The 26,167-nt window shown below is 38.0% G+C and overlaps 2 protein-coding genes and 2 long non-coding RNA genes across 4 annotated transcripts in view; 3 read left to right on the forward strand and 1 right to left on the reverse strand.

Annotated features, from left to right (window-relative positions):
• Nucleotides 1-215: 215 nt before the first annotated feature.
• LOC122410547 (uncharacterized) lies at nt 216-1,180 on the forward strand. Its single transcript, XR_006260972.1, has 2 exons — nt 216-578; nt 691-1,180. It is a non-coding gene; the product is annotated as an uncharacterized lncRNA (long non-coding RNA).
• A 2,714-nt stretch (nt 1,181-3,894) lies between these two features.
• On the forward strand, nt 3,895-5,422 carry LOC122410897 (uncharacterized). The gene is made up of 2 exons (XR_006261030.1): nt 3,895-4,029; nt 5,033-5,422. It is a non-coding gene; the product is annotated as an uncharacterized lncRNA (long non-coding RNA).
• A 428-nt stretch (nt 5,423-5,850) lies between these two features.
• On the reverse strand, nt 5,851-12,728 carry LOC122410896 (uncharacterized protein C05D11.1-like). The gene is made up of 14 exons (XM_043419364.1): nt 12,212-12,728; nt 11,672-11,913; nt 11,098-11,266; nt 10,812-10,975; nt 10,046-10,567; nt 9,697-9,951; nt 9,133-9,306; nt 8,785-9,021; nt 8,347-8,527; nt 7,956-8,205; nt 7,595-7,781; nt 7,382-7,525; nt 6,872-7,182; nt 5,851-6,146 (listed from the first exon to the last, which is right to left on the reverse strand). Exons 1-14 carry the CDS (start codon nt 12,381-12,383, stop codon nt 6,086-6,088), a joined length of 3,069 nt encoding a protein of 1,022 aa, XP_043275299.1. The 5' UTR covers nt 12,384-12,728; the 3' UTR covers nt 5,851-6,085.
• A 155-nt stretch (nt 12,729-12,883) lies between these two features.
• Cip4 (formin-binding protein 1-like Cip4) overlaps nt 12,884-26,167 on the forward strand; it is a 55,348-nt gene continuing 42,064 nt past the window's right edge. The window contains exon 1 of the mRNA XM_043418927.1: nt 12,884-13,328. Coding sequence (XP_043274862.1) covers nt 13,305-13,328 — 24 coding nt within the window. The 5' untranslated portion in view covers nt 12,884-13,304. The remainder of the gene's footprint in view (nt 13,329-26,167) is intronic.

The raw sequence follows: 26,167 nt of genomic DNA on the forward strand, positions 1-26,167 counted from the left end.
CATCTTGACCATCTTGAAGAAGCAATTTGCTAATTTTAATTTGCAGCATTTTTTTTCAGATTTATTAGGAGATTTGCTGAAATTATATTAATAATAATTTTTTTCCCGGGCAATTTTTTGAGGCTAGGATCGTCACCGTGCGTGTTTTCGACTGAGCTTTCACCAGTTTTTCGTCTTTATTTCCCCAACTCTTCTTTAAAGTGTATGCAACATTGCCAAACTGTAAACTGGCCTAACTTTTGAAAGGTTATAACTTTTGGGTCAAAAAAATGACTGTACGGCCTCAACTCCTTAAGACTTCAGTTTTCAACAAGTTTTATTTTTTACATCGGTTCAGAAACGTGTCGATTGAGGTTGATTTATCGGCATGTCATTTCTATACAACTGAATACAAAGAGCTAATGTAACAAAGAAAATATTTGAGAAAATATTCCGCCGAAAGACGTCGATTATCGGTCGACTGGAGTGACACGAAACAGTGACGAACGTTTGAGGTACTATTAAAATACTGTCGTCATTCTTCAGTCACGTTTGTTTCTTGGCCAGGTCAAGGTGAATACTTCGCTACTTCTCGCCAGGTTGCTTAAACTTTTCATCAAATTATCACTTCCTAGTCCATATAAAAACGTGAATAAATTGATTTTTATACCTGCCCAATACGAATGCTCTTTTACTTTTGTTCTAAAGCAGTGTATCGATGTATGAAACAGTGACGAGAAACTTTTTGGTAACTGAACAAACCCAATATTTAATGACGTATATCAACAAAAATTATCGGTACGTTGTAACCGTCTGAAACGCGTCTCATGTCTAAAAAGACGTGAGCTACACGTGAGTATGAAAAATTGCGTACGCAATCATCGTTGCGATGCTTCGTGTCCATGAATTAAAAAACGGTATTTTATGAACCAATCGTGTAAGAAGAGCGTCAAAAAATTATTTTTCTCGCTCCCCTACCCGAAAGTATATACGCACTTTTCGGCTGCATTTTAGACCAGGAAGAGAAATAAAAAACAATGAAAATTCGGACAATCAAAATCACAACGATATAAGTTCAGCACTCACGAAAGATCATTTAGTATTTTCCAGTTGTGCTTTCAACAATTGTGTATTCAACATCACTTTATGTAATCGTAATAAAGAAAATAAATCGTAAATTATAAAATTGCTTTTATATTAATATTGTTGATGTTTTTAATACCCGCCCCGACCAGGAAAACCTCGGCTTCGTCTCTCGGCTTGCAAAAGTCGGACGGGCGACCCCCCCCCCCCCATTCGCGCCGGCAAGAACTACAGCGTCACTCCACTTCGCGAGACTGTCGAGAAAAATGAATATCGTCAAAAATGCATGAGTTGTCGCATGCTCGTGTGTTTTTGTACATTAAAGGTGCCTGTCCACGTGAGAGCAAATTCTGAAAGTTGCTCTCTCGCGAGAGTACTCTCACGACTGAGAGTAAACACACACGCTTGCAGTTATAATTTTCAACGTGCTTTCGGCTAGGGGATCAAGAAAAATAGTAATGCTGGATGCCTTTTGGCTTCGATTTAGGAATAATTAAAAAACGGAACTTAGGCTAAGTTCAACGATTCGTTGTGAAATATTCCGTAACGCGAAGATTATTACGTAAAGAGACCGTAATTGATTTTTCATTCAAATGCTGTCGTGCGAAAACCTCGCACGTGTGTTGCGAGCGCTAAAGTCATCGTTACACATATGAGCTCATACGTACTGTGATTATGTACGTAGAAATGAAGGCAAACACCTTTGAGAGTTTCTAAGCATTCGAGTCGGTGATGTTGTGTCGGTATTCAGATAAACAAGCGTTCCAAGAAAGAGAAGAACTCAACGAAAAGCGAGATTGAAAAACACCGGAGATTTCGTTCTCTTAACAAAAGAAAAAAAAAAGGAGAGAAGAATGAGGAGCGAGGGGAGCGGAGAACGTTCCGAAGCTTCCAAAGTCTACTGGCCCCAGTACGTGACGTGACAGAGGAAAACTAAGCACTGGAGCCCTTGACATTCTTCGCCTCACACTTTGTCTCGCGCTCTACGTATTTTGGAAGAAACCTGTTTGATGTTTCTGCTTACTAAATGGACAACATCGACGATACTTATCGAAGAAGGAGGGACAAAAACTTATTCTCGAGAAATGGCAAAAAATTCATTTGAGAACACCGGGTGTGCCAAATTCAATGGCCGAATATTAAGAGGATGGGTCAGTCGGTAACCTCGCTTGGAATTTTCGAAATCGAAATTCTTTGACACAGTTTGACCGATTAAAAAAAGGCTCTGTCAGTCGATTTTTGCCATCGTTCTGCGTAGGCTGACTGAGCCTTTTTTTAATCGGTCAAACCGTGTCAGAGAATTTCAATTTCAAAAATTCCAAGTGAGGTTATAGTCGACTGATCCTTACTCTTAAGATGATGGATCAGTCGGTAATCATGCAACCGTGAGTGCGAGAGAGATAGCTGAAAATTTTGAAAAGGAAATTTTTCCACATCGTTCGTCTGATCGAAAAAATAAAAATGTCATCGGATTTTTGCGATCGTGCTGCGTACGATGACATTTTTATTATTTTAATCGGACGAACGATGTCAAAGAGTTTCAATTTCAAAAATTCGAGGTGTGATTACCGACTGATCCATCATCTTAAGGTTGATGGGTGACGGCTACGTGATTTTTGCAACAACTATATTTTTCGAAAATTTCATAAGACGAAACTTACTTGAAAACAATAATTTTATTATTTTAGAAATATAATTGATAAAGAACCAACATTTTTATACAATTTTATTATTTAAAAAACGTTTGAAGAGTTCATTTTGACTAGTGTGGTGCAGCAGCTGCGCCGCTGCTGTTGATGTCACGCTGTCAGTTTTGTTTACAAATTTTATAGGTTATGAAGTGAGTTTACTGTCCAAAGTAGTATTGCCGTGGAGGAAAATGAAAAAATGAACGATCAAAAAGTTTATCAGGATAAAAATCGTCGGTTTGTAAAAATTTACAAAAAAATGTGGCGAAGCTAACGAACGACAAAATATGACCAAAAGGTCGAACTGACGTCACATATGCGAACGTATATTGAATGCAGCGTTGTCAAACGTTACTGATCCATTTGTCGTGTAATTCGAATGATTTTTCATCAGATATTTTTTCATATTTCAGCCGATTTTCAATGGTAAGGTTTAAAAACTAAAATACTTATGTATTCTTGAATATCCATGAAATACAACGATCGACTTTTTTTGCGAAATCTTGGATATAACTAACGAAAAAATTCAATAACTTTTGATGTGTGTACGGCTTTCATATGCTAGAGTGATAAGTGTCAGAAGAAAGTCGATATTCAATAATTAATTTGCTGTTAAACTACACGGTAACTAGCGTCGAAATTTTGCAAATCTATCCAGTACGTGTTCATTTTTGCCTACCAAAAATATTGACTCGAGTTCTGTATCTAATTTCGCGAGCAACGAAAGATTGCTCGTTCCACGGACTTTTACGAAGTAACGCTTTCACAATCTTGCAAAGCATCGAATTTTTTACGAATAAGATTCTTCTCGACCCGTTTTATTCATCTTTAGCTTCGAGAACAACTGCAAAACCCAGAGTTTCTCAGATTTGAGAATTCCCTTTATCAATCGACTTTCGAGGTTAGGATGACAGACTGAAAAATTCTATCAAATATCAAATGAAAATAACATCAATTCCTTTAGAAAATTTGATGCTCGACAGCATCCCCATCAACACATCCCCATAAATAAGAAGTCTTTCGACATAAAATAGGCTCCATGACTAAAGTTTCTACAGTTAAACATTGAATTAAAGGACACCCCGTATGTGTATTTACGTATGTATCTATAAATATAAATTAGATGGTTTTTATATCGAAACAGGCCAACGAATGTACGCGAGGTGGTTTCCACGCTAGAGAAACATCAGGGCCACCAACTCGGGTGATTGAATGACCCATTCTCTCTCTTTTCTCGGTGTCTTGCTCTCTTCGCTCGGAGTTCGCGAAATGCGACTAGGTTAGATTCGACGTAAAATAGTATGGGTATAAAAATCGACGTATTTTTTCTGTATTTTTCTATACTTTTAAACTTCGATCGATTCGCAATTGCGAAAATTTACGCATGAGCAATTTTTTAATTCGTTTTTCATAAATAAACACATTTTGCTATTTCTGTTTACGCTGAGCGCAATTTAGTAAGAAGGCTGCTAACAGTTTGTGCAATTGACATGGCTATCTCACTGCTGGTAATACTTGCTTGATAATGATGAGAATCGGTTTTCGAAACTACTTCGTTCCAATGAAAAATCGAAAGAATGCAATTGCGGAGTTTAAGTTTTGACATGAATTTCTTCGTTTATTGAAAAAATAAAGAAAAATCGTATAAATTTGGGTGAACGAGTGGCTCACTGACTTTTAAATAGCATAATCACGCCGTCTATCATCATCTGTCATAATTGACATTTAATTTAATTTTGTCCCGTATTCATTTCCGAGCTTTCTATTCGGGGACGTTTGAAATTTTCAAAACATTTCCTGACTGTTTTCTCCGCACGTTTCGGTCATTTATTTAATTTGCCATCATCGTACGATGCTTAAGCGGTCTCAGTCCTCTCGGTGCTTTGCAGAGTCTCCACGAGATCTGCCGCTTCTCTCTTCACCATGTTGAGCAACAGTTGTGAACTTTCGAGAATCTTCAGCCGTGAAGAATGAGGAAATATGTAAAAAAAAAGTGTTAATGGAATTTGAACGATAAAAATGCTATTTGTCGTTTGTATACGTTTTTGCTCATTTTCTCGCTCAAATCATGACAATAACGATGGTTTATGAATTTTGTTCTATTATTACTCCAGCGACGTTTCATCATTTTTTCTAAAAATTTTTTTTTCACTGACCTTTGTGCAAGCTGACTCAGCCTCCTGTATCGTTCGATCGTAATCGTTTCTTACTGCAGCTTTTTTCGCCAATCCCTCGCTAAGGTGATTGATCTTGTACGACATTCTTTCTATTTCTTTTTGCAGTGTGTTTCTTTCGATCTCTTCGGACTCGATCTCGTCCTGTATCCTCGTTCTTGTCAGCTTCAGTTCTTCTATGCCTTGATACGTTACGATAAACATGAGCAATCATTTTCGAGATGATCGAATCGAGAATTCAACGAGTCTCTGAAATATTATCTCAGGCAAAATGGTTTGTACATTATTTATGAAGCAATGAGAAAAGTTCATAACTGACATTTGACGAGTTCCGAATTGTAGTTTTGCATCGCATCGCCGAAATGCTTGGCCATTAATTTTTTCACCCGAATCTTAACCGTTCGATTTTTAAAAATAACCAACTTTATTATCAAATGGACGAATGGGCAGTAAAACGCTGAAATCTGTCAATAAACTCCGAGAAATTTCCAAACGGCAGGCAACTGTTCCGTTGTCTCCGTTTGTTTTTTTTTTTTTTTTTAAATTGATGATCCAACCAACACGAACATTTCCTCGCGAACTTCAATTATCTTCTCTCGTCAAGAATCTCATGAATCTTCAATCCATTCATAAAAGAAGAGTTGTCACGAAATCTCGAAATGCGAGTTATTTTTGAAGCTGCTATTGACGTACTTTGATTGATTGTCGATGTTATGCTCGGAGTTCGTTCGTTCATGTGCGTATATCAGATCGTAGAAAAAAGGAGGAAACAATTGCAACACATTCGATCGCGATCGTGTCAGATAAATTATTTATTTAGCGAAATAAGAGTGAAGTGATGGAGTAATTTAGTAAGAGTGATTTTACGCAATTACTATTCGACAGTAGGTCCCGTGATTTTTGCAATGAACTATTCGAAACAATAGTCCTGATTAATATTTTTATTTAAAGAGTGTTAAAACAATTAAATCGGTAAAAAAGAAGGATTCAACGACAGCAATTCGCTTGAATGACGAAGTAATAGAAGGCCATTAATCGTATAAAATATCAATTGAAAACATGGAAAAATTCGAAGTTTTTTTTTCGTTCAAATTGTCACTGGGCAGTCGCTGTTTTATTCTGCTCTCCTGCACTTTTATCAGCTGGTCTTAATTCTCGAAATCACCAATCGTTCAGATAAGTCGTTTTCAAACCAGTGAATACTTTCAAATCGTGGTCGCATCTGTCATTGAAAAAAATAAGACACAATATTAACATAAAAATTTAACAAGTTTTATTTACAACATAATCAATAAATAATGAGGAATCAATATTTTAAGTTTCCATTTCATTCGAGCCAAGTTGTTCCTCTTTATTTGTAACCTTTTCTGAGATCAGTGACCTCCAAACGTGAAATTATAGAAACAATGAAAACTATTCTGAAGATCCTACGTATCCGATCTTTGAATATAGAATTTCGATTTCGAAATTTACAGCTATCTCTCTCGCACTCACAGTTGCGATATACCGACTGATCGATCCTCTTAAGATGATGGATCAGTCGGTAATCACAACCGTGAGTGCGAGAGAGATAGCTGCAAATTTTGAAAAGGAAATTTTTCCACATCGTTCGTCTGATCGAAAAAATAAAAATGTCATCGGATTTTTGCGATCGTGCTGCGTACGATGACATTTTTATTATTTTAATCGGACGAACGATGTCAAAGAGTTTCAATTTCAAAAATTCGAGGTGTGATTACCGACTGATCCATCATCTTAAGGGGTGATTCAAGTTTGTCTAACTTTGAAATTTTCAACTTCATAATTCCATAGGTGTATATGATTAAGAAATGATCGATTTTTCTCAACCGTGTGCGTCACTTTTCGACAGCGAGTAAATAGCAATTCTCTTGCTCATGTTTCAATACAATATGACATAGAGAATAGTTATATTGAAACGTAACTCACGTTTTCAGAGCTTGTGCAACTTCCGGAGCTTTCATCGGATGGCAGACAAGCGTAGTGTGACATTTTTTAGGGTTGAAGAGATCTTTGAGATATTTAGCACCCACGCGGCTCATGTCGTCGATCGTAACGGCATAAACACGTTGAACCATTTGATGATTATAGTCGTGAGAAACGTTCTTGAAGTAAAACGCCAACGATTGAGACACTAAATCACCCACGCTTTTCTCATCTTCGATTATCTTGAAGATCAAAGACGATTTCGCAGACTCGTACAAAAGTTGGTCCCACTTGTTTTCTTTCAAGTGATGTTCCTTTGAGATAATTGAGAGAATTTTTGTAATCGTGAGAAATAAATGCAGCAATTGGAAAAATCATGAAAATTGAAATATTCCTAGAAAACTTTTCTCATTATTCAGATGCGGAGAAGCTTTTTACAAGAATTCGTCTGCATTGAATAATTCATGTACTCAAGACTTTTGAGATCAGTCAATGAAAAGGATAAAAACTTACGACGATGGCTTTAGCTTCCTTGTAGGCGCCGACGATGTTCGTAGCTCCGAAGAAGGCCAGATACATGAGACCTTCGTCAATTTTGCAAGAAACGTCGTAGCTGTAGGATAAGCCCAGACCACGAATTTGCTTCCACATTGGACCCTGGAATTCGAATTATTTAGAATTTTTTATCGCTTCTAAAGCCTCGTACTTCTCTCAAGTGTAACTTACTTCCAATTGTGCAAGATATTGCAAGCAAACGAGCAACGGCGCGAGATCGGGATGATCATAATCGTTGATAGCTTTGGTGCATTGAGCGAAATAAGCGGAGTCTATTCCACCGAGACCTAAAACGCATCCTTGAACCGGAACTTCCTCGGGTTTGTTCATCAATTCCCACGCTCTCGTTACGTGGAGCCTTAAAGAAATATTCAAACCATGAAGCAACCGTTTTTAAGTGTCAACAGTCTGCTTTGCCATTCTTGTTGTTAGAAAACAAGGAAAACTATTTTACATAAATTTTAGTTCACAAAATTGAGCACCGTTCACAAAATTTCCATCTGAATAGTGTCGACTCCAAATAACGACTCACTTTTGCTTGATTTCGTTGTCAAAGTCCTTCATGATTTTCCAAGGTTCGTACACGTCACACACTTGAGTCGTTAATTTGTCCACGTTCACCGCCATCGCTAGAGTCAAACTTTTTGGTGCTGTCAACATTTTTCTCACTGATTCTATTTCTTCGAGTACTTCTCTCTGTCCTTCCTCAGTATTTAACCGCTCGACCATTTTCACGAGGAATTTGTGTTGTCGCAACAAGCTCGTATTGTAATGGTTGCTGTCTGTAAGCACAAAATCTCATTAACGCGATAGTTTCGTACAATTATTTTATTCAGAATTGTTCCATCGGAAATCACCAAGATTTTCATTTCGAAATAGCGAAATTTCACATTTTTTAAGTTGGAAAAGAGTCTCATTGTTACCTTTGTTGTACAACAATCCTTTCATCAAATATCCCGTAACTTTGCTTCCCTTCTTCTTAAATTGTGCTACATCGTTTATCATTTTCGATGCAATGATTTTCAAACGATCAGCCGTGAATTTCGTGTCGTACAAGAGTTCCTTAATCCACTGCACGCCTTTCGAGTATTTCGAAACTTCAAGCTGCGTGTCAAAACATTCAAATAATTTTTTCAGAATTGATAAACAGAGGATAATGTGAAAAAAATAGTGGAGATGAAAATTTATAATTTCTCCGAGTTTGTGCCAAGATGATAGGTGACCACGAAAACAATGAGGACAAACGATCAGGATTTTCGATGAAATCAGGAAATAAGCAAAGGAACATGATTCAGTTTGTAAGTGACAGGAATTTTCGTTAAAATAGGAGAATCAATTATTTGAAGTATAAGCGTTTGTACCTGCAGCATCAAATGTGCAGTGTGACTGTAATCACCACAAGAAAATCGATTTGCTGTGAAAAGTCCGAGTCCTGTGCTTTCAGCGATCGTGTCTTCTTCGAGTTCAGCAACGACCTCTTCGTACGGAATAATTTTTCCATTTCTCATGATTGATGATTCCGTCATAGCCTCGAGGAGAAGCGGAAGATACGGTCTCGATTCTCGGTTGATCGGGGCCGTGTCCATCAAAACAGACATCTAAAATTTAATCATTTTGTTCGTTAAAACTCGTTGAGCAATGTTTAAAAACGTTCAAAATGAATCGTGTTAACAATCATTTTTTTCGTTTCTGTAAAGTGATCAACGTACGTATATAAAATTCGTGTTGACGTGATCGAGATAAGTGTAGATCGGCAATTTTTTGACGTCGAAACGAGGATGTTGCTCGGATGTTTCGCTGTTGTAACTCTTGATCGGATGATAATTTATGCTGTCAGTACCAGGGATTGGCACCGAACTCAACATTTCGTCCGGTATTGGAGCCTGCATTGGAAAAGGTTATTTTGAAATGTCAAGTTTGGTATCACGTTTTGCAAGAAGCAATTTGAGTTAGCATCTCCGAAAATTTCAAGTCTTCAATTTTTTTTTGCCATTTAGATTTACCTTCAGTAGTCGTAAGTCTAAATTTGTTTTTATGTTGAAAATCTTCGGTTTGCTAATATTTCTTGAAGAATTGATTAAAATTGGTGACTTTTTTTCAATCAATATTGCATTCAATAATTTTTTCGTTCAATCATACTACGTTGATTGAAAGAAAGTCAGTTTTGCAGTTCAATTTTTTGATTTCGATAATTTCCCATTTTTATTTAAAATTCTTAAATTTTTGATAAAAGAAATTCCTTTGTTTTTTCTTGCTTGATTGGAAATTCGTACCTTATTTTTCATCGTTGCGTTTTGCAACTCCTGAGCTTTTTTTTCAAGGCCCTCTTTGCCCAGGGTCTCGATTTGCTTGGCGACGCGTTTCTTCTCGATGTCCGAGAGTTCCTTTTGCTTCTCGCAGCTCGGTATGCCATTTATAACGACCATAGGAGCTTCGATGAGATAACGATTCATCAAATTCAACCAATAAGATTCTGGTTCTTCGGCGAGTTTCTTAAAGTCTTCAATTTGATTTAGCCTCTGGTTCAACTGCGTGAAAGAAAATTGAAAAAAAAATAGTACGACTGACTCAAGGCCTGAATGACGACTCGTATTTTCATTTTTTTTTGTCAAAAATACTGACATCTTCCTTTGTGTTGCCATAAAGAATGTCGCCGATAAGCATGAAAGCGACAGCGTGTTGCGGCATAGTCTCAAGATTGCCCAGAGTCTCGAGAAGATGACGCTTGATAACGGTTTTCATTCTCTTCATGTCAATTCCTTTGGACCCGTGGACGTCCTTGATAATCTTAACCAAGCGATCTTTGATGAGAGAAATTTTATCCATGGGTACTCCGCCGAACATCAGATAAATGATGGATATAGAGTTCTCGCACAATGAGTAAGCGACGTTACTCGCGTAGGGATCGTCAATTTCTACGAATTCTTTTTGCAACGGGCTGACCGAATTGTCCGTTAGATATTTCAGCAACAACGAGCAACCGGTCAAATCGTACAGTTCGGTAACAGCCGATGGTCCTCGCCAGCCAACGTTCACCAAACCGTTGTCCTCCTCACCGCATGGGTAATAGACATTCTTCACCACCCTCTCTTTCAACGGTGGCACAGGACTCTGCCACGGTCGTGTGAACGGACCTCGATCTCCCTAAAAATCATTTTTCTTTAGCAAAATCCGAATCTTGTCTGTTACCAGAATTGTATGACCTAGTGTCTTATATTTTTACTTGAAAATATTGCGAAATTGAAATTGCGGGAAACAGAATTATGGTGTAATGAAGCCTAATCGTATGAAATATTGGGAAACAAATTTTCTAAAGTCAATGACACCACAGGCGATATTCCGAAGAATTTTAATCACTTGATTATCATGATTTCGTAACGTAGCTTACCTTGGAAACAATGTTTTCCTCCAACGGCCGCAGAGCTTTGAAAACATCAGTGTGTTTCACTTGACCCGTGATAATAATTGTCAAATTTTCTGGCCTATAAAATTCTTTGTGATAATTTCTGACTTTCTCATTGCTTGTGCTCTCACGAAGATTTTTCAAGGCTCCTGAAATTGTCATGAATTTTCAGCTATATGGTTATCAAAGAATAAGTGAATGACTATTCGAACCTTGAGTCTTCAATATTGTATCATAAGAAAGTAAAAGATACGTTGGATTAATGAAATACCTCCGGTATTGGCTTTGTAACCACATTTTCCTGGATAAAGAGCGTTGATCATTTCGTTATGCGCCAAATAATCTCCGTTGTTTTCCTTATTTTGCATTTCGCAATAAACAACCCCGGCATCGTCACCTTCACCCGTTATGTGGTGTACTTCCGTCAAGTAACCACAATCCTGTCATCATACAAAAGTTTGCTTGTTTCAATGAAGAAAGTCAAAAAGTACTCTAAATCAGGATACACTCGATCAACGAAATGTCAGATAATTCTTGCTCACAATCTTATTTAGTTTTTTAGGAATGATTTTTCATATCTTGAATCATATCGTCTCATAACGATTATATTCAATAGCTGAATCGAATTACTGGTGAAAATGATTTCTAGTATCCATCCATGTGCAGCTCAAAACTTGGAAAGTAAGTTGAAATTTTTCATAAATTGAATGATACTACGGACATTGAAATGCTGCTATAAATATTATTCAAAAACATTGATGGCAATGAAAATGAAATTCAGCATCTGTCGATTGCTACGAAGGAATGCATAATCATCAATCAGTGGATCATTCTTGTCTGCGTACCGTTAAAGTAGGGTACAAAATGTGCTCCAAGTAGATCGGCATCAGACATAAAAATCCTTCGCTGCCAACCGTTGTCATTGTGTAGACGGTGTGATCTTTGTCCGTCCATGCATTTGTGCCCGAAGCGAGACACCGATTACTCAAGAGATCCAATACACCTTTGTATGGATATTTTTCACTGCCAAGGAATACAAGATGCTCGAGAGTGTGCGGCAATCCATCGTCGTCGTAGGCTTCCGTTGCTATTTTGATACACAGGAAGTATGTTTCCGATAGAATAATAAAAATGGTAAATTAGAGATTATTCAAAATAAAGGGCATTCAATAAATTCAGTCAATATTTTGAACATCGAAATACGAAATGAAAAGAATTAACGGATGGATTTGAAACCACTCGTATTTTTTCGATGGAAATATGGATAATTTTTGTGGTCAGAAAATATGATTTGTCGTCGAGATCTTTACAAAATTGAAAAAACGAGAAAATCTGTACTTCGTCATGGTGTTTTTTGGGTTTCTGTGAAACAAAGATTGACGTACCGAGACAAAAATACCCTCCGACGACGGGTCCTTCAACTTCAGCGATGTACACATTAATACCGGTATTGGTAGATTTGTATTTATGCACAGGTATCGTATCGTTCGATTTAATGGAGCAAACGAGCTCAAAACCTGCCATATTAGTGGCTGCAGAGTTATCCACGGGCGCCATAATTTTCTCCTAATAAGTTTTTATGATTGTTTCAAGAACAGGCGTCACGTCACAAAACTATTCTGTCGGTATATTAATGAGAGAAAACGACGAATAAAAAATACGAGCGCAGCCCGTCGAATACGCTATCAGTCGAAGTTCGTATTGGTGGTGAGTTTGGAGCACGAAAATTGGAACGGAATAGATTTGCGAACTGTCAATAGTATGATGTTAGAACTATCAATGTATTGAAAAATTATTATCGTCGAAATATTAACTCGGTACTTTCAACGAGTAAGATGAATAATAAAACAATACTAATTTCATAGAAATATATAACAAATTGGGAGATTTGACAAAATTACGGATGCTGCGCGCGCATCCAATGAGTTGAAGGTTTGGTCGACTTGGGGCGCCAGCGTTCTACGGTGTTGGCGTTGGTGTTGGCCGTTCGGCAAGTGTCGTCGCGTTCCGCGCTTTTGCGCAGGGCGCCACCCAAGCATTCCGGGGCGTTTATAGTAACGTAGATTTCGAGCGCAGTCGGGTCCGGCCAGTCAGTGGTTACGGGCGGACATGTTGTAGGTATATTTTTTTTTTTCGTCTGAAATCTATCGCTCGTTTAATGGTGCGGCGGCGAGAGTTTGTATACTCATAATCGAGTACGTGTCCAGAGCAGTGTGACCGTGTGTATATAATAAAATAGTTTTGTTTTGGTTTTTATTTCTAAGCGTGCTTCGTTTGCGTCACAAAAAAATAAGAGGTCGTGGAGACAAGGATTTGTCGCGTTTTTTTACTTCTGTTTGTTGATAAGTGCGCGCAGAGCGTCGCAACGGCGACGTACATGTGGAAAGTGAAGTGAGGAAACGTAGGGGAGAAAAATATTAAAACGGAAACGTAAAACAACATAAATATCTGGCTGCCTGGTTTAGCCCGGCTGCAAAGATGAGCTGGGGCACCGAACTTTGGGTAAGTTAAGAAAAAAAAATGTAACTATCAAATTTGACACTACAATGTGAAACAATGTAAAACCATTTTCCCTTCGCAAAATCATACCTCGAAATTTTCACCGAGCGTGTAAATACGTATGCGTGTGCGCGAGTAAGTGAGGACATGAGAGAAAGAGGAGAGAGAAGGAGAGACGGGAGAGCCAAAAGAGGTAACAGGCGACGAGTGAGCCGAAGGAAGGACCTCCCGAAAAAAACCAGTTCGCGATACCGCCGAGAGAATAAGAGAGCGAGAGACAGAGAGAAAAGAGGAGAGTCTCCTGGTGACCGTTCTTTCCTCTCCTGGGATCAAGAGTTTTGCCTTTTCGGTTGCTAGCCGCAGGGCAGCCACCGTCTTTGCCTCTCCCTCATCCTTTTTCTCTTTCTTTTTCCCTCTCTCGAGATTTCTCTTGATCTCGCTTCGTAGCCACGTTTCCTCCTCCTCTTCTATTTCTCTTATCTATCTTCCCTAGGTATTCAAGGTAACAAAAATTCATCCATAAAACTTCCTCCCGACAAAAATATCGACACACTCCTATCGTTGAATCGAGACAGATACGATACGTCAGACTTATTAATCACGTTAAATTTCAACATGAAAGTCACCCAGCTTCACAATTTCATGATCGAGTTATCAAATCTCGTGTCATTCGCTTAGCCTCCCATTCATCTTTGCGATCCTTTACAACGAGACCATTTTCTTTGAACGTTTTTTTTCTCCACTTGTGTACGTACGTAAAGATATCAAAAAATGCATATATGTATATATATATATATACACACATCAAGTTTGCGTTTCGTATTGTCGCTCCGGTCGTCTGCGCCCTCTTTGCACTTCCCCCCACTCTTCTCTCTCTTTCTGTCTTCCTTTTTCCTCTGCCCACGTCTCACCCTATCGGCCTCACTCCCATCGTAGTATGTACGGAGTATCAGACCCTGCGTTTTCTTCGTACATCAAACTATAAATATATATATAGATATATGTATGCACGTCGTATATACGTATTCTACTCTCATATTCTCGAGTATCCGACTATAGTGTGTAATACCGGGTACGTGAGAGAACGAGCCGCCCTGCGGCCGTATGGATGGCATTGCTGCGTGACGCGACGACCAAGACAAACTGGCGTGCCGCGACCATTCTCTCTCAACGTGCTTTCAACGTTATCCCCTAGTCTCGCAAAATACATCGAGAGAATACTCTCGTCGCACGAATTGTTAACGAAAGAGTTTTCATTTTTCACGTCGTTTTTTTATTATCGTCTTGTCTTTTTATTTGACATCTAGCTACGATTTTTTCGTGCCATTTGGAGGTTATAGTTGACTGCTTTTTTTTTTTTTTATGACACTGACAATCCCGAGAATAGTTTCGTACACGAGTAACGTGCATTTTCACACAATTGTTTTCACGTTTAACCACAAAATTTCTCGCATTTTTTGAGGTTATGATTTTGACCTCTTTTCACTGGTACGGTGCGTGTTGCAATCATTTGAGGTTATGGTCGTTTGACAGTTCTTCGCAATGTCGGTACGCTGTGCAGTCTCGCTGTTAATAAAGTTGAATTACGACTTTTCAAAGGTGTAAATCATTTTTATTTCTTTAATGAATCATATTTTTTCAATTCGTCGATTTCTTCATCGTGACCAATTATATTTTATCTCATTAGTTCTCGCAAACCGTCGCAACTATTAATTGTTACTTTTTTCCGGAATTCGGTGTTTTTATCTTTCTTTATCTTCATCTTTCATCTTTATCTTTCTTTTAGTCGCTTTCCATTTTCTCGAGTATGGAAAACGTGTGAAAAACAGTTCTTTTTTCTCATTTTTGGTTTTTATCTTTGCCTCTCACTTCGATCTCCGCTTCGTGTTTGTTGCGAGGTCGTTCTTTTTTCTCGACTTTTTTTTTTCTAAGGTGTGTACGTTCGTCACGCATAATTGACCTTCGAACCGCATTTTCCCGGTCACCGCATGATTCAAAAGCCCTGTGCAATATGTAACTTGGCAGATGATCTTTATGCAACTAAAGTGCAACAAGCCTTTACAAATTGACTTTGGTGTGCTCTCACCGCTACTTTCATTTTGTTGTTTAATTATCAAAAGTTTTTGTTCACAAATATAATGAGTTTGGAAATCGAATTTTTTTCCCATGCTCAAACGAGTGTCGACCGAAAAAACGTTGACTGAAAATGAAGAAATTCTTTTTTTCGTAACATTTAAAATTTCCAATGTCACCATGGAACTCGTTGGTCGGTGTCCCGGCCATTTTTCAAGTGTAATTATCAAGATATGCTCCGAGTGAAAACTTTCCCGAAAATTCACGACTTTCTCTCGGTCTTCCGGAGGCTCGGCGTCTCGTTATACGTGTCACACTCCCCGTCATCAGAGTCCTCAGTTTTTCGCCTGAAAACGAAAAAGCAAAGCAACGAAAATATATTTTCGTCAATCATTTTCACGTCACATTCATCCCTCGACAAAATTTTCTCTCTTGTAGTTAAAAAACGCATTTTCCCTGAATCAAAATCCATTGCAATTCCTCCCCCAATATTCTTTTTTCTTTCCTTTTCTCTTTCTCTACATTTAAGGAGTTTCGGTACAGGCGATACAGTGTTGCCATGCTGAGCCATGCTAAAAACATAATAAATTTCAAAAAGTTCGGAATTTAATAAAATTTCGTGAACATATTCTTTAGTGCCAAATTTGACGATACACATTTTTTAAGATTTTTCTTCTACACAGTTGTCGAGTAATTGGATCACTAAAGTTCACGCGTACAAGCATAGCGTTTCCAAGGTATACATTTCCGGGCATGAGAAATCTACTTTAATGCGTAATTACTCGATAACTAAGTAGAAGAAAATTTTGAAAAAATTTGTGCTTTCGCACTTGATGTTGAAGAACATTATCACCAAATTTGATCAATTTCTTAATATTTTGACTTCTGTACCGAAACTCCCAAGAGTGTTTTTCTCTATAAGCATAGTAAAAAATGTTTTCAGCCACTTGAAATGTTTATATTGTAAAGTATGCTGCTCGGGCAACCCTGAAAAAAAAAACTATATGTATGGTAAAATGTCATACGTATTCGGTGTACATTCGTGTATTTATCATAGAATTTACTATGCTGACAGTCCAAATTGTGACTTACAATAAATTTCGACTTATCAGTAAGTGTTAGTCTGACATAACGAATAAGACTCGAAAACAAAACGAAATATAGTTCTCGGACGTGCATCACTTTTTGCTATCCACATAAAGCTGTTTACAGTTGTAGGGATGAAAAATTGGAAAATTCAAAAAATACTATGCCGTTTGTAATCGGTGCCCAAATACTTTGAATATTCCTGAAAAATCATATATTTCTAACCATGCAAAACGAATCCGTTTTTTCCGTGTATATAGATAGATACACATTCCGGGCATAAGAAATCTGCTTTAATGCGTAATTACTCAATAACTAAGTAAAAGAAAATTTTGAAAAAATTTGTGTTTACGCACTTGAAGAGCATTATCACCAAATTTGATAAATTTCTAATTATTTAGACTTTCGTACCATACATCGTTAAATGCTCCATGGAATTCGAGTGAAAGATTTTCCCTCGAATCTCTCTCCCTTTCTCTTTTCCGTCGCTCTCCTCCTGGCATAAATAATTCATTTGCAAATTTCGCGCATCATCACTCTCCCGCCTTCCGTTATACGTTACACATCCGAGGGAATGCGGGTACGTAACCCGTCGAGCGGGCGCGTCGAAGGAGAGGGAGAGAAAATCGAGCCGATGAGCGAGCGGTTCCTCTTCTCACGCGTATTGCATACGTATTTACATACGTTTTTTATATCTATGTATGTGCGATGCACGTGAGAATACGGAGTTATCAAAGGGGGCGCGCGGATGTGCAAGCTCTTAGTAAGGCCCTGACGCGAATGTGTGCAGAAAATTCCGAATCCTCGTGCGCAGTGCGCGCGTGTATGTGAAAATATGGAGAAGCGAAAAGGCGAGAGAGACACCCTCCACTCAAGGTTGAGAGCGCCGGGTCGAATTCCTCTACGTGTCGGGGCTCTCCGGTGCGCGCCCGTGGAACGTCGACGGACCACCGTTGCTCATCGTCTCTCCTTGTCGTCCCGCTACGTCCGCCGACGTAGTCTGCGTCCGTGTGTGTGTTTTCGAATAACAAAGTGTTGGAGTGGCTGATTCTAAGGACAGATATTCTCTCGCATTGGCCATTGGCCCACCACGACGGATCTGTCGATCATATTTTCGTGGTGTGACAAAGACGTTGGCATTGTTTTTCTATTTCATCGAGGGGCTTCAGAAACGTATTTTCTCATGATGCGTACTCTTATTTTCAAATTCGTTCGAGGCGCTCCGTCCCACTGAAAAACGAGCATCACATTTCGGTGACGAGGAAATTTATTTGTAAGAAAAACACATTTTTTAGTAGCGTACTTTACGGGATGTAAGAAAAAATATTAAAATGCGCGTGTTTATACGATGCTGAAGTTTCCAACGTTGGAGTCCAACGAAATGATCTAAAAAACTGTCCAATAATTCCAGTAATTCTCCAATTTATTTCCAGTCGAATTTGTACTTTGTATTTTTTCAATCTACACAACTATGATTCGTGAAATAAAAAACTGATGGATAAATCATTTTATTTTCATTCATTTCGTTGGACTCCAACGTTGGAAACTTCAGCGTCGTCATGTTTATGAAAGATTTCGTAGAAAGTGAACGAGAAACGTTAATATTTATTCACAAAAATGCAATGCAAATTTTGGAACGTTATTTTAAAAATCGTCTTTTCAGCTATTTTTCAAATCTTTGAAACGCCATCGGCTATATTGGATTTCAACGTGACGTCACTCCGATTGTAAACAATCTAGATTTTTATCGTGCGCTCTGTATTAACCCTAGAACGCATGACTGGGGTGTGAGCTCACCCCACGCGAACTTCAAACTACGCTCCCGTTCCAACAAGCGACATTATCGACTGATTATCGACGGATTTTTTTATATATAAATTCAATTGAAATTAGTTTTATCGTACATCATTCTTTTCGTTATAAAAAAACGAAGAAAATGGTGTAGGATAAAGTCAGTTTAGCATCGTAGGACCGGATTTATAAGCAGAAAAAGAGTGGGGTGCGTTCAAACCCCGGTCATGAGGTTGAGGGTATGAAAAAAGGCACATGAGGTGTAGGGTTAATTTCAAATTTTACAAGTCGTCACGCTTGTTGAATTTTTTCATTTATTTTATTAATATCGCCTCATGGAAGACGCTTTTGTTAAGGAGAGGGTGGATCGCGACCTTACAATGTTGCCATGCTAAACCACGTTAAAAATATTAAGAATTTCAAAATGATAAGAGTTTAATAAAATTTCGTATTTGGTATTCTTTAAAAATATATAAGACAATAGACATTTTTTTACATTTTTCTACCACATAGCTCTCGAGTAATTGAACACTAAAGTTAACGTGTATAAGCATAGAGTTTACATATATACAGTTGTACATCTCGTGCATAAAAACTTCGATTAAACGCTCAATCATTCGATAACCATGTGGTAAAAAAATTTGAAAAAAATTGTATTTGTATGCTTGATGCCAAAGAATGTTATCACGAAATTTGATAAAATTCTGATTATTTTGATTTCGTGAGATCCACCCCCTCCTTGAAGCAGAAAGTACAAATCTACCAATGTTAAGGATGAATGATACAAAAGTCGAAATAATTAGAAATTGATCAAATTTGGTGATAATGTTCTTCAACATCAAGTGCGAAAACACAAATTTTTTCAAAATTTTCTTCTACTTAGTTATCAAGTAATTACGCATTAAAGCAGATTTCTTATGCCCGGAATGTATACCTATATATATGGAAACGCTATGCTTATACACGTGAACTTTAGTGATCAATTACTCGATAACTGTACAGAAGAAAAATCTTAAAAAATTTGTATTGTCAAATTTGGCACTAAAGAATATGTTCACCAAATTTTATAAAATTCTGATCATTTTGAATTTTTTTATGTTTTTAGCATGGTTTAGCATGGCAACATTGTATCGCCTGTGCAATATATCCTTAAAGACACCGATGGTGGCGACGAATCCACAATTTTTGTGCTGTTTTTACACTTGTATTATTGCATTCAGGCACTCCATAACTCATTATTTTCACAAATCTTGTTACTTGCTCTTTCGCAGTCGTATTGTTTACTAACGGAGTGACGTCACAAACCGCTGTTCGCGTTTCCGCGCAAAAATTCAAAGTAGTAAATAAAAAATAGTTTTCAAGGCGCTTTTCGCTCGTGTAAAATGAGAATGAAAGTTCTACTGGTTCTAACTTTTCGTCGAGAATGTTTCCATTCGTTTGAAAAAATGAGGAATTTCACTTCGACGAGACGAGAACATTGATACCGCGAGTGTCTTGATATTTTATAGAAATTTGTCCGTCGCTTTGGTCCGAGTCGACAAATTCTGTCGGTTGATTAAAAACTTTTTGACGTTTTTTATTATTCCTCCTTTTTATTATTAGGAAAGTCAAAAGCTCGTTTAACACGTAAATTTTGTATTTAATTACTGACAAATAAAAACACAAAGTAAATTGAATTATGAATACTCGAGTCCCGTCGTTGCTCGTTTCTCGAGATGCTATCCCATGCTGCTTATTATTTCATCCAATACACTCGACACGCAACAATTTTTCGTAACGTTCTCTCTCCCTCGCTCTCGAAGAGGGTTTCTTGGTTAGCTCAATCCCGAAGTTATTCTCACAGGACAATTGACTCTGTGTATAATTACGTATGCTCGCTCGTTTCTGCCACTGGGTATTTTGCCTCGGTGAAGCTACCGCAATTAGCGACACTCTGCCCCGCTGCTTTTTCCCCCTCTCCTCTCTCCCTCGTTTCTCTCTTGACTCTTGCCACACTCGAATTGTCGTTGTGTCTTCTTATCCATCTATAAATAATTCATTCGCACACGCCTGTACGAGCCCTCGTGACGTTTTTGTTTACATGTGTATATACGTATTTACGTAGGTACGTACGTTTTTAACAAACACGGGCACGCGTTTAATCTCGGTGAGTCTCGCTCATTAAGCGTCTACGGTAATTATCGGACGAGCTGGAAGCAGCAGCAGCAGCAGCAGCAGCAGCGTCTGTCACGGACAGATTCGTGCTCGTATCGCTAAAATTCGTTCGAACCGTGAAATTTTTTATTTTTCTCTCTTTTCGTTTGTTTCGTACTTTTTTCCTCCATTTTTTCTGGAGAAATTGAGGAGAATGACTCCATTAATTATTCGTGTGCTCCTGTCACTCTTAACGAGAGTCAATAAACACTACGAATCATCATCGTTATTTTCTTGATTAAGTGTTTCCCCTTCTTTTTGTTTTTTGCTTAATATTTATCGAATATTAAAAAAGGAAAGTTCGGAAACGTCCGGGCGATCGAAGAAAGTTTGCTCGTCGATCCGGTGCCTAAATCGACGCTTTTTACATCCCAATTACAACAGCGTAGAGCTAAAACTAAACCCATTTGTTAACGACGCCGAAGCCACTAATGACCTTGGAAGCAGGAAATGATCGGCGATCTTCATTAGCAAGATTATTCGTTAAAAATCTTTTTTTCCCCCTTTTTGGCGCAAGATTTTTTTTCCTTTTCGGAATAACTGTTACTACTGTCATTAACGGGATTGCGCGTGTCAAAATGGAATGGACATGTACGCGTGGATACCGTAAAGCTTGCCGTCCGGTTTGCCGACGACGAAACCCGGCGTTCCGGAGATTCACGTGAGCTTCCCCCCCCCCCCTTTTTTTCGTTTCATTTCGTTTCTCTACTCGTCTCTTTCTCGTCGCGGCATATCGTATTATTATGGGCCACGTCCTTGCATTTAATTACCTACCGACAGTATTCACATTACGATTCATTGACACTCGTTCGTTTCGTATGTACACGGATGTCGACGACGCTCTCATGAATCGTGACACACAGGACGCGTTTATGTTTAAACGGTGTTTTGTGATCTCGTCCGTTTTAAACCACTTGACGCTCGATCATATTTCTATTCGTGTCTCACTTTTTTCTTTCGTTGCTATCGAATATTTAAGCAACGTTTTAGTGATTTTGAAGTTTTTTTTTTTTTTTTTTGCGACTTCGGAGACCAACGGGGTGAAGGAAAAGCAAGATTTTTTGTTGAATACATTTTTTATTGCACGTGTCGAGTGTGCGAATGGAAAAATTTCGAATTGCTATTTTGGGAGGAAGGAATATCGAAAAATTAGAAATTTCTTTTTGCTTTATTTCGTTGGACTCCGACGTCGCAAACTTTGAACGGCACGCTTGAAACTTTTTGTATTCTCAGTAGAAGTTAAACTTAAGGTAACTCCTGTACTGCATGCTAGTCAAATGAGTGGTAAATTTTCAAAACGCTTTTAGACCAAGTTCAACGAACCGATTAAAGTTATTGTTAGTAGATATGTATTCAAGCATATCTTATTAACGTGAAAAAATATTTAAAATGATAGTTTTGCAAAACTATCAACTGATAGATGCAAATTTCCAAGATGACACATTTTCACAGGTATTTTTCAAAGAATCATTTGTAGTATTTTTTAACCGATTTTATTGCAGCAAGTATTATTAAATTGTGAATGAAAAAGTATTTTCACTTAATCAACAATTAGCTACAACAGTGAAACCATCAAGTTAAAAAAACAGCTACATGGTGGATTCACGGAGGACCAGTTGACGAACAAAATGAGACTTGTTGCAATAAAATCGATGAAAAAACGCAGATAATTCTTTGAAAAATACCAGTGAAAATGTGTCAGCGTGGAAATTTGCGTTTATCAGTTGTTGATGGTTTTGCAAAACTAGCGTTTTTAATATTTTTACTTCTTAATGAGATATGCTGTAGTACAAATTCACTAACAATACATTTAATCGGTACGTTAAACTTGGTCTAAAAGCGTTTTGAAAATTTAGCACTCGTTTGACTAGCATGCAGTACAGGAGTTACCTTAAGGATATTTGGTACAGGCTTACAATGTTGCCATGCTAAACTATGCTAAAAACGTAAAAAATTTCAAAATGATAAGAATTTTATGAAATTTGGTGAACATATTCTTTAGTGCCAAATTTGACAATGCAAATTTTTTAACATTTTTCTTCTGTACAGTTATCGAGTTGTTGATCACTGAAGTTCACGTCTATAAGCATAGCGTTTCCATATACATATATAGGTATAAGAAATCTGCATTAATGCTTAATTACTACGACGCTGAAGTTTGCAACGTTGGAGTTCAACGAAATGAACGAAAAAAAGATTTATAATTCATTATTTTTTTATTTCACGAATTATTGATGTGGCTTGAAATATGACGAATTGGAAATTCGGCAGGGAACAATGTTGGAGATTTACTGAAATTATTTGAGTTTTTTTTAGACCATTTCGTTGGACTCCAACGTTGGAAACTTCAGCGTCATTAATTACTCGATAACTAAGCAGAAGTAAATTTTGGAAAAAAATTGTGTTTCCGCACATGATGTTGAAGAACATTATCACCAAATTTGATAAATCTCTAATTATTTAGACTTTCGTACCATACATCGTTAAGGTGGTCTATCACTTGCGCGAGTGCGAGAGCGATAGCTTCAAAATGGTTGCACGGTTTGCTCAGACACCCTTGATTGTTTGAGAAAAATAAAAGTTACACCTCGTTCTCTAATAAAATAAGAATAGCGTGCAACTCATATTTTCTTTAAAATATCAAGCTACTTGGAATAAACCGTGCAACAGGATTTTTACCGACTGAACAAGTGATAGATCGCCTTAAGACGCCCGGAATTTGAGAGTTTAAATCGCCCTTCAGTGCCCAAATTAGTGTCCGGCATCACGTATCAACTATATACAAAGTTCATAATATCACAAGGCGAGCCGATATATCGGCTTTCCGGTCCTCTAGAGGTTAAACGCAGTTTCGTTTCGTTGGCGTTGAATTTCAACCGGAAATTTTATTTTCTCAACACACATGCGAGGACGCACGGAGAAATAACGGGGTGTGAAAAACACTTGATATTTTTATTTCGTTCCATTCGATCGCACATTCGAATGGGTTTTTTCTCACGTACCCGAGGCACCGACGCGCGTATTCATATCGCGTTATTTATCGGTGTGCGCACTGGCTCGCGTACCTACACGCGCTCAACTGTACTTGTGCCCCTTTTATCACGCGCTTCCAAAGCCCTCGCGCTCCTCACGTATTTTATAAACCCGGACGTGTCGGACGCGGCTGAGGCAAATCGGACAGTCGAAATTGAGATATGGATCATCATCGTTGGAACCTTTTGCGCGAGCCAGTGCGAAAGTCGCTTTGCAAGATTTATTATTTTTCTTCCATTCTACTTGTCGTGCAGTTTTTTTGCGTTTACGACTCGCACTTTTTCACAGCGAAGAAAATTGCATTCGCGCGGCGTCATTGAAATAGATTTTTCGTTATTATTGAACTGCACAATTAAAATCTTTCATTTTTTTTTTTGATATCCGACCACAATGAAGTTGAAGTTTAATTATAAAATTGTCAGATTAAAATAGTCGATGGAACAACGGTTCGAAATGCTTCTGTAATCGTTATAATTAAGAAAAATTTCACCTTGTGCACCAAAGTTATAAAACGATCGAATTATTCGTGCTTTTACAAATATTTGACGATTAAGGAACTTGAGGCCGTACAGTCATTTTTTTTACCCAAAAGTTATCGCCTGTTATGTACCTAACAAAAGTTAGGCCAGTTTACAGTTTGTCAATGTTGCATACACTTTAAAGAAGAGTTGGCAAAAAAAGACGAAAAATTGGTGAAAGCTCAGTCGAAACCACGCACGGTGGTGACGATCCTAGCCTCAAAAAACTGCACGTAAAACAGATTATTATTAATATAATCTCAGCAAGTCCCCTAATAAAACTGAAAAAAAATTGACATTATTCGGCAAGCCTTGCTCATGTTGCCCAAAAAATTCATAATTTTGGCATCATTTTTAACGGAGATATCACCGAATGTGTCTTGACTTCCATAAGGTTACATGTTATTTGGCCCAAATTGTTATTGATTTTTCTCAGCAACGACGCTTGAAAATTTAACTGATTTTTTTACACTTCACTTTATAAGATCGGTTTAAAAGCGATGACATCATGTTCATTCTAATGCCTCAACTACCTTAACCCGATTAGGGTATCGTGGGTCGCTGGAGACGAGAGCCATTTCTCGTGAATTTTGCAAAGTGCCTATGTTTATGAGGAAAAATAAAATATTTATTTAAATCTTTGCAATCTTCATGGAGCGCCCTTCAAGTAAAAGTATTGAACCAATGTTCCTTGAACGAGTTGGAATGTGAAGAAAAGTGGGGGAAGAAAAAACTTTCGCGGAACGTGGTCACACAATCCCGCGTTAATCGTTATGCGTGTTAACCCCTCTTTTAATTCGGAATAGAATATAAAATGATCGAGGATGAGAAAACTCGTTCTGGAGAAAAAATGGATTTTTCCGGCGGGATTTACCGGTGCATAAAGCAGAATTAAGCACGCGTGTCCAATCGCTAATTTATTGTGTTAACACTTTTATACATTCGCGTACACACGCGTAGCTCAAAAAATATAAAAATAAGAAAGAGTATAAATAACGAAAAGAGGAAGGAGAAAAAAATTTGCTAAAGCGCATTCCAACGCTGATCCTTCCGGTAAACTCGCGTCCGGTTCTTCTCGTTCTTTAACTACAATCATCTTGCATCACTGAACTCGCGTAGCTAGTACCGTGGCCCAGGCATTCTTAGCGTTTTACTATGTCGAACGCAAAATTACTACCGACCGAGCGTACTTTTTATTTCTTCTTTTCCTCTCTCTTTCTCTGCGACTTTGTTATCGCGCGCTGTGTATTCCCGTTGCGGTCAATGAAATAGAACGGTTGCCCCGGCGCGGCGAGGAGAAGCTCATCCGTGTAGACGCGCGTTCGACCGGGAGCTGTGTAATTCAAGATCGCCGTTTTATTGGAGTCGTGACACAGTTCTCGTCGGCGGTCCAGCTCGCATTTTTTCCCCTCGTCATTTTCACGCCACTCCTCCTCTCCGTGCATTCTTACGGCAAATCTTTTTTTCAAAGCTTTTTTCCCGCTTTTTTCTTTCCCTCACATTCCCAAGGGCTTAACGACGCCGAAGTTTGCAACGACGTTGGAGTCTAGCGAAATGGTCTGAAAAAACTCTCGAATTATTCGAGTAAACCTCCAATTTTGGTGCCTGCCGAATTTCAAATTTGGAGTTTTTCAACCCACGTCAATGATTTGTGAAATAAAAAATTGATGAATTACAAATGTTTTTTTTCGTTCGTTTCGTTGGACTAATCGAGCCCTGTGAAGATTTTTCTCATTTTTTTTTCTCACTGCCGAACAGAAACGAATATTTTTTGAAACGTTCGATTACTTTGTTGCTACACTTTTGTTCAAGCAACGAAATTTCGAATTACGAAAAAGCCTCTCCGCACCGGAAGGAAACTCTGTGCACGCAGAAAAATTCTTTATAAGAATTAGTGCAAACAAAGTGCAAATCGCGTTTACCGTTGAAGATATCAGGCGAAATTGGGACGAATGATAACTATTTTACAAATTTCAAATTTCGAATGTTTATATTTATGATGTAGCACAGTGAAATTTCTGGTATGACAGAAAAAAATGCTCTTTATCGAAATTCGATGTTCTTGTAAAAAATAAAAAAAACTACCGAAACTTTGCCATGAAGATCGACAAATTTACTGTCCTACGTACATTTTTTATAGTGCCTGAA

Source organism: Venturia canescens, chromosome 5 (assembly GCF_019457755.1).
Source record: "Venturia canescens isolate UGA chromosome 5, ASM1945775v1, whole genome shotgun sequence".
NCBI lineage: Eukaryota > Metazoa > Arthropoda > Insecta > Hymenoptera > Ichneumonidae > Venturia > Venturia canescens.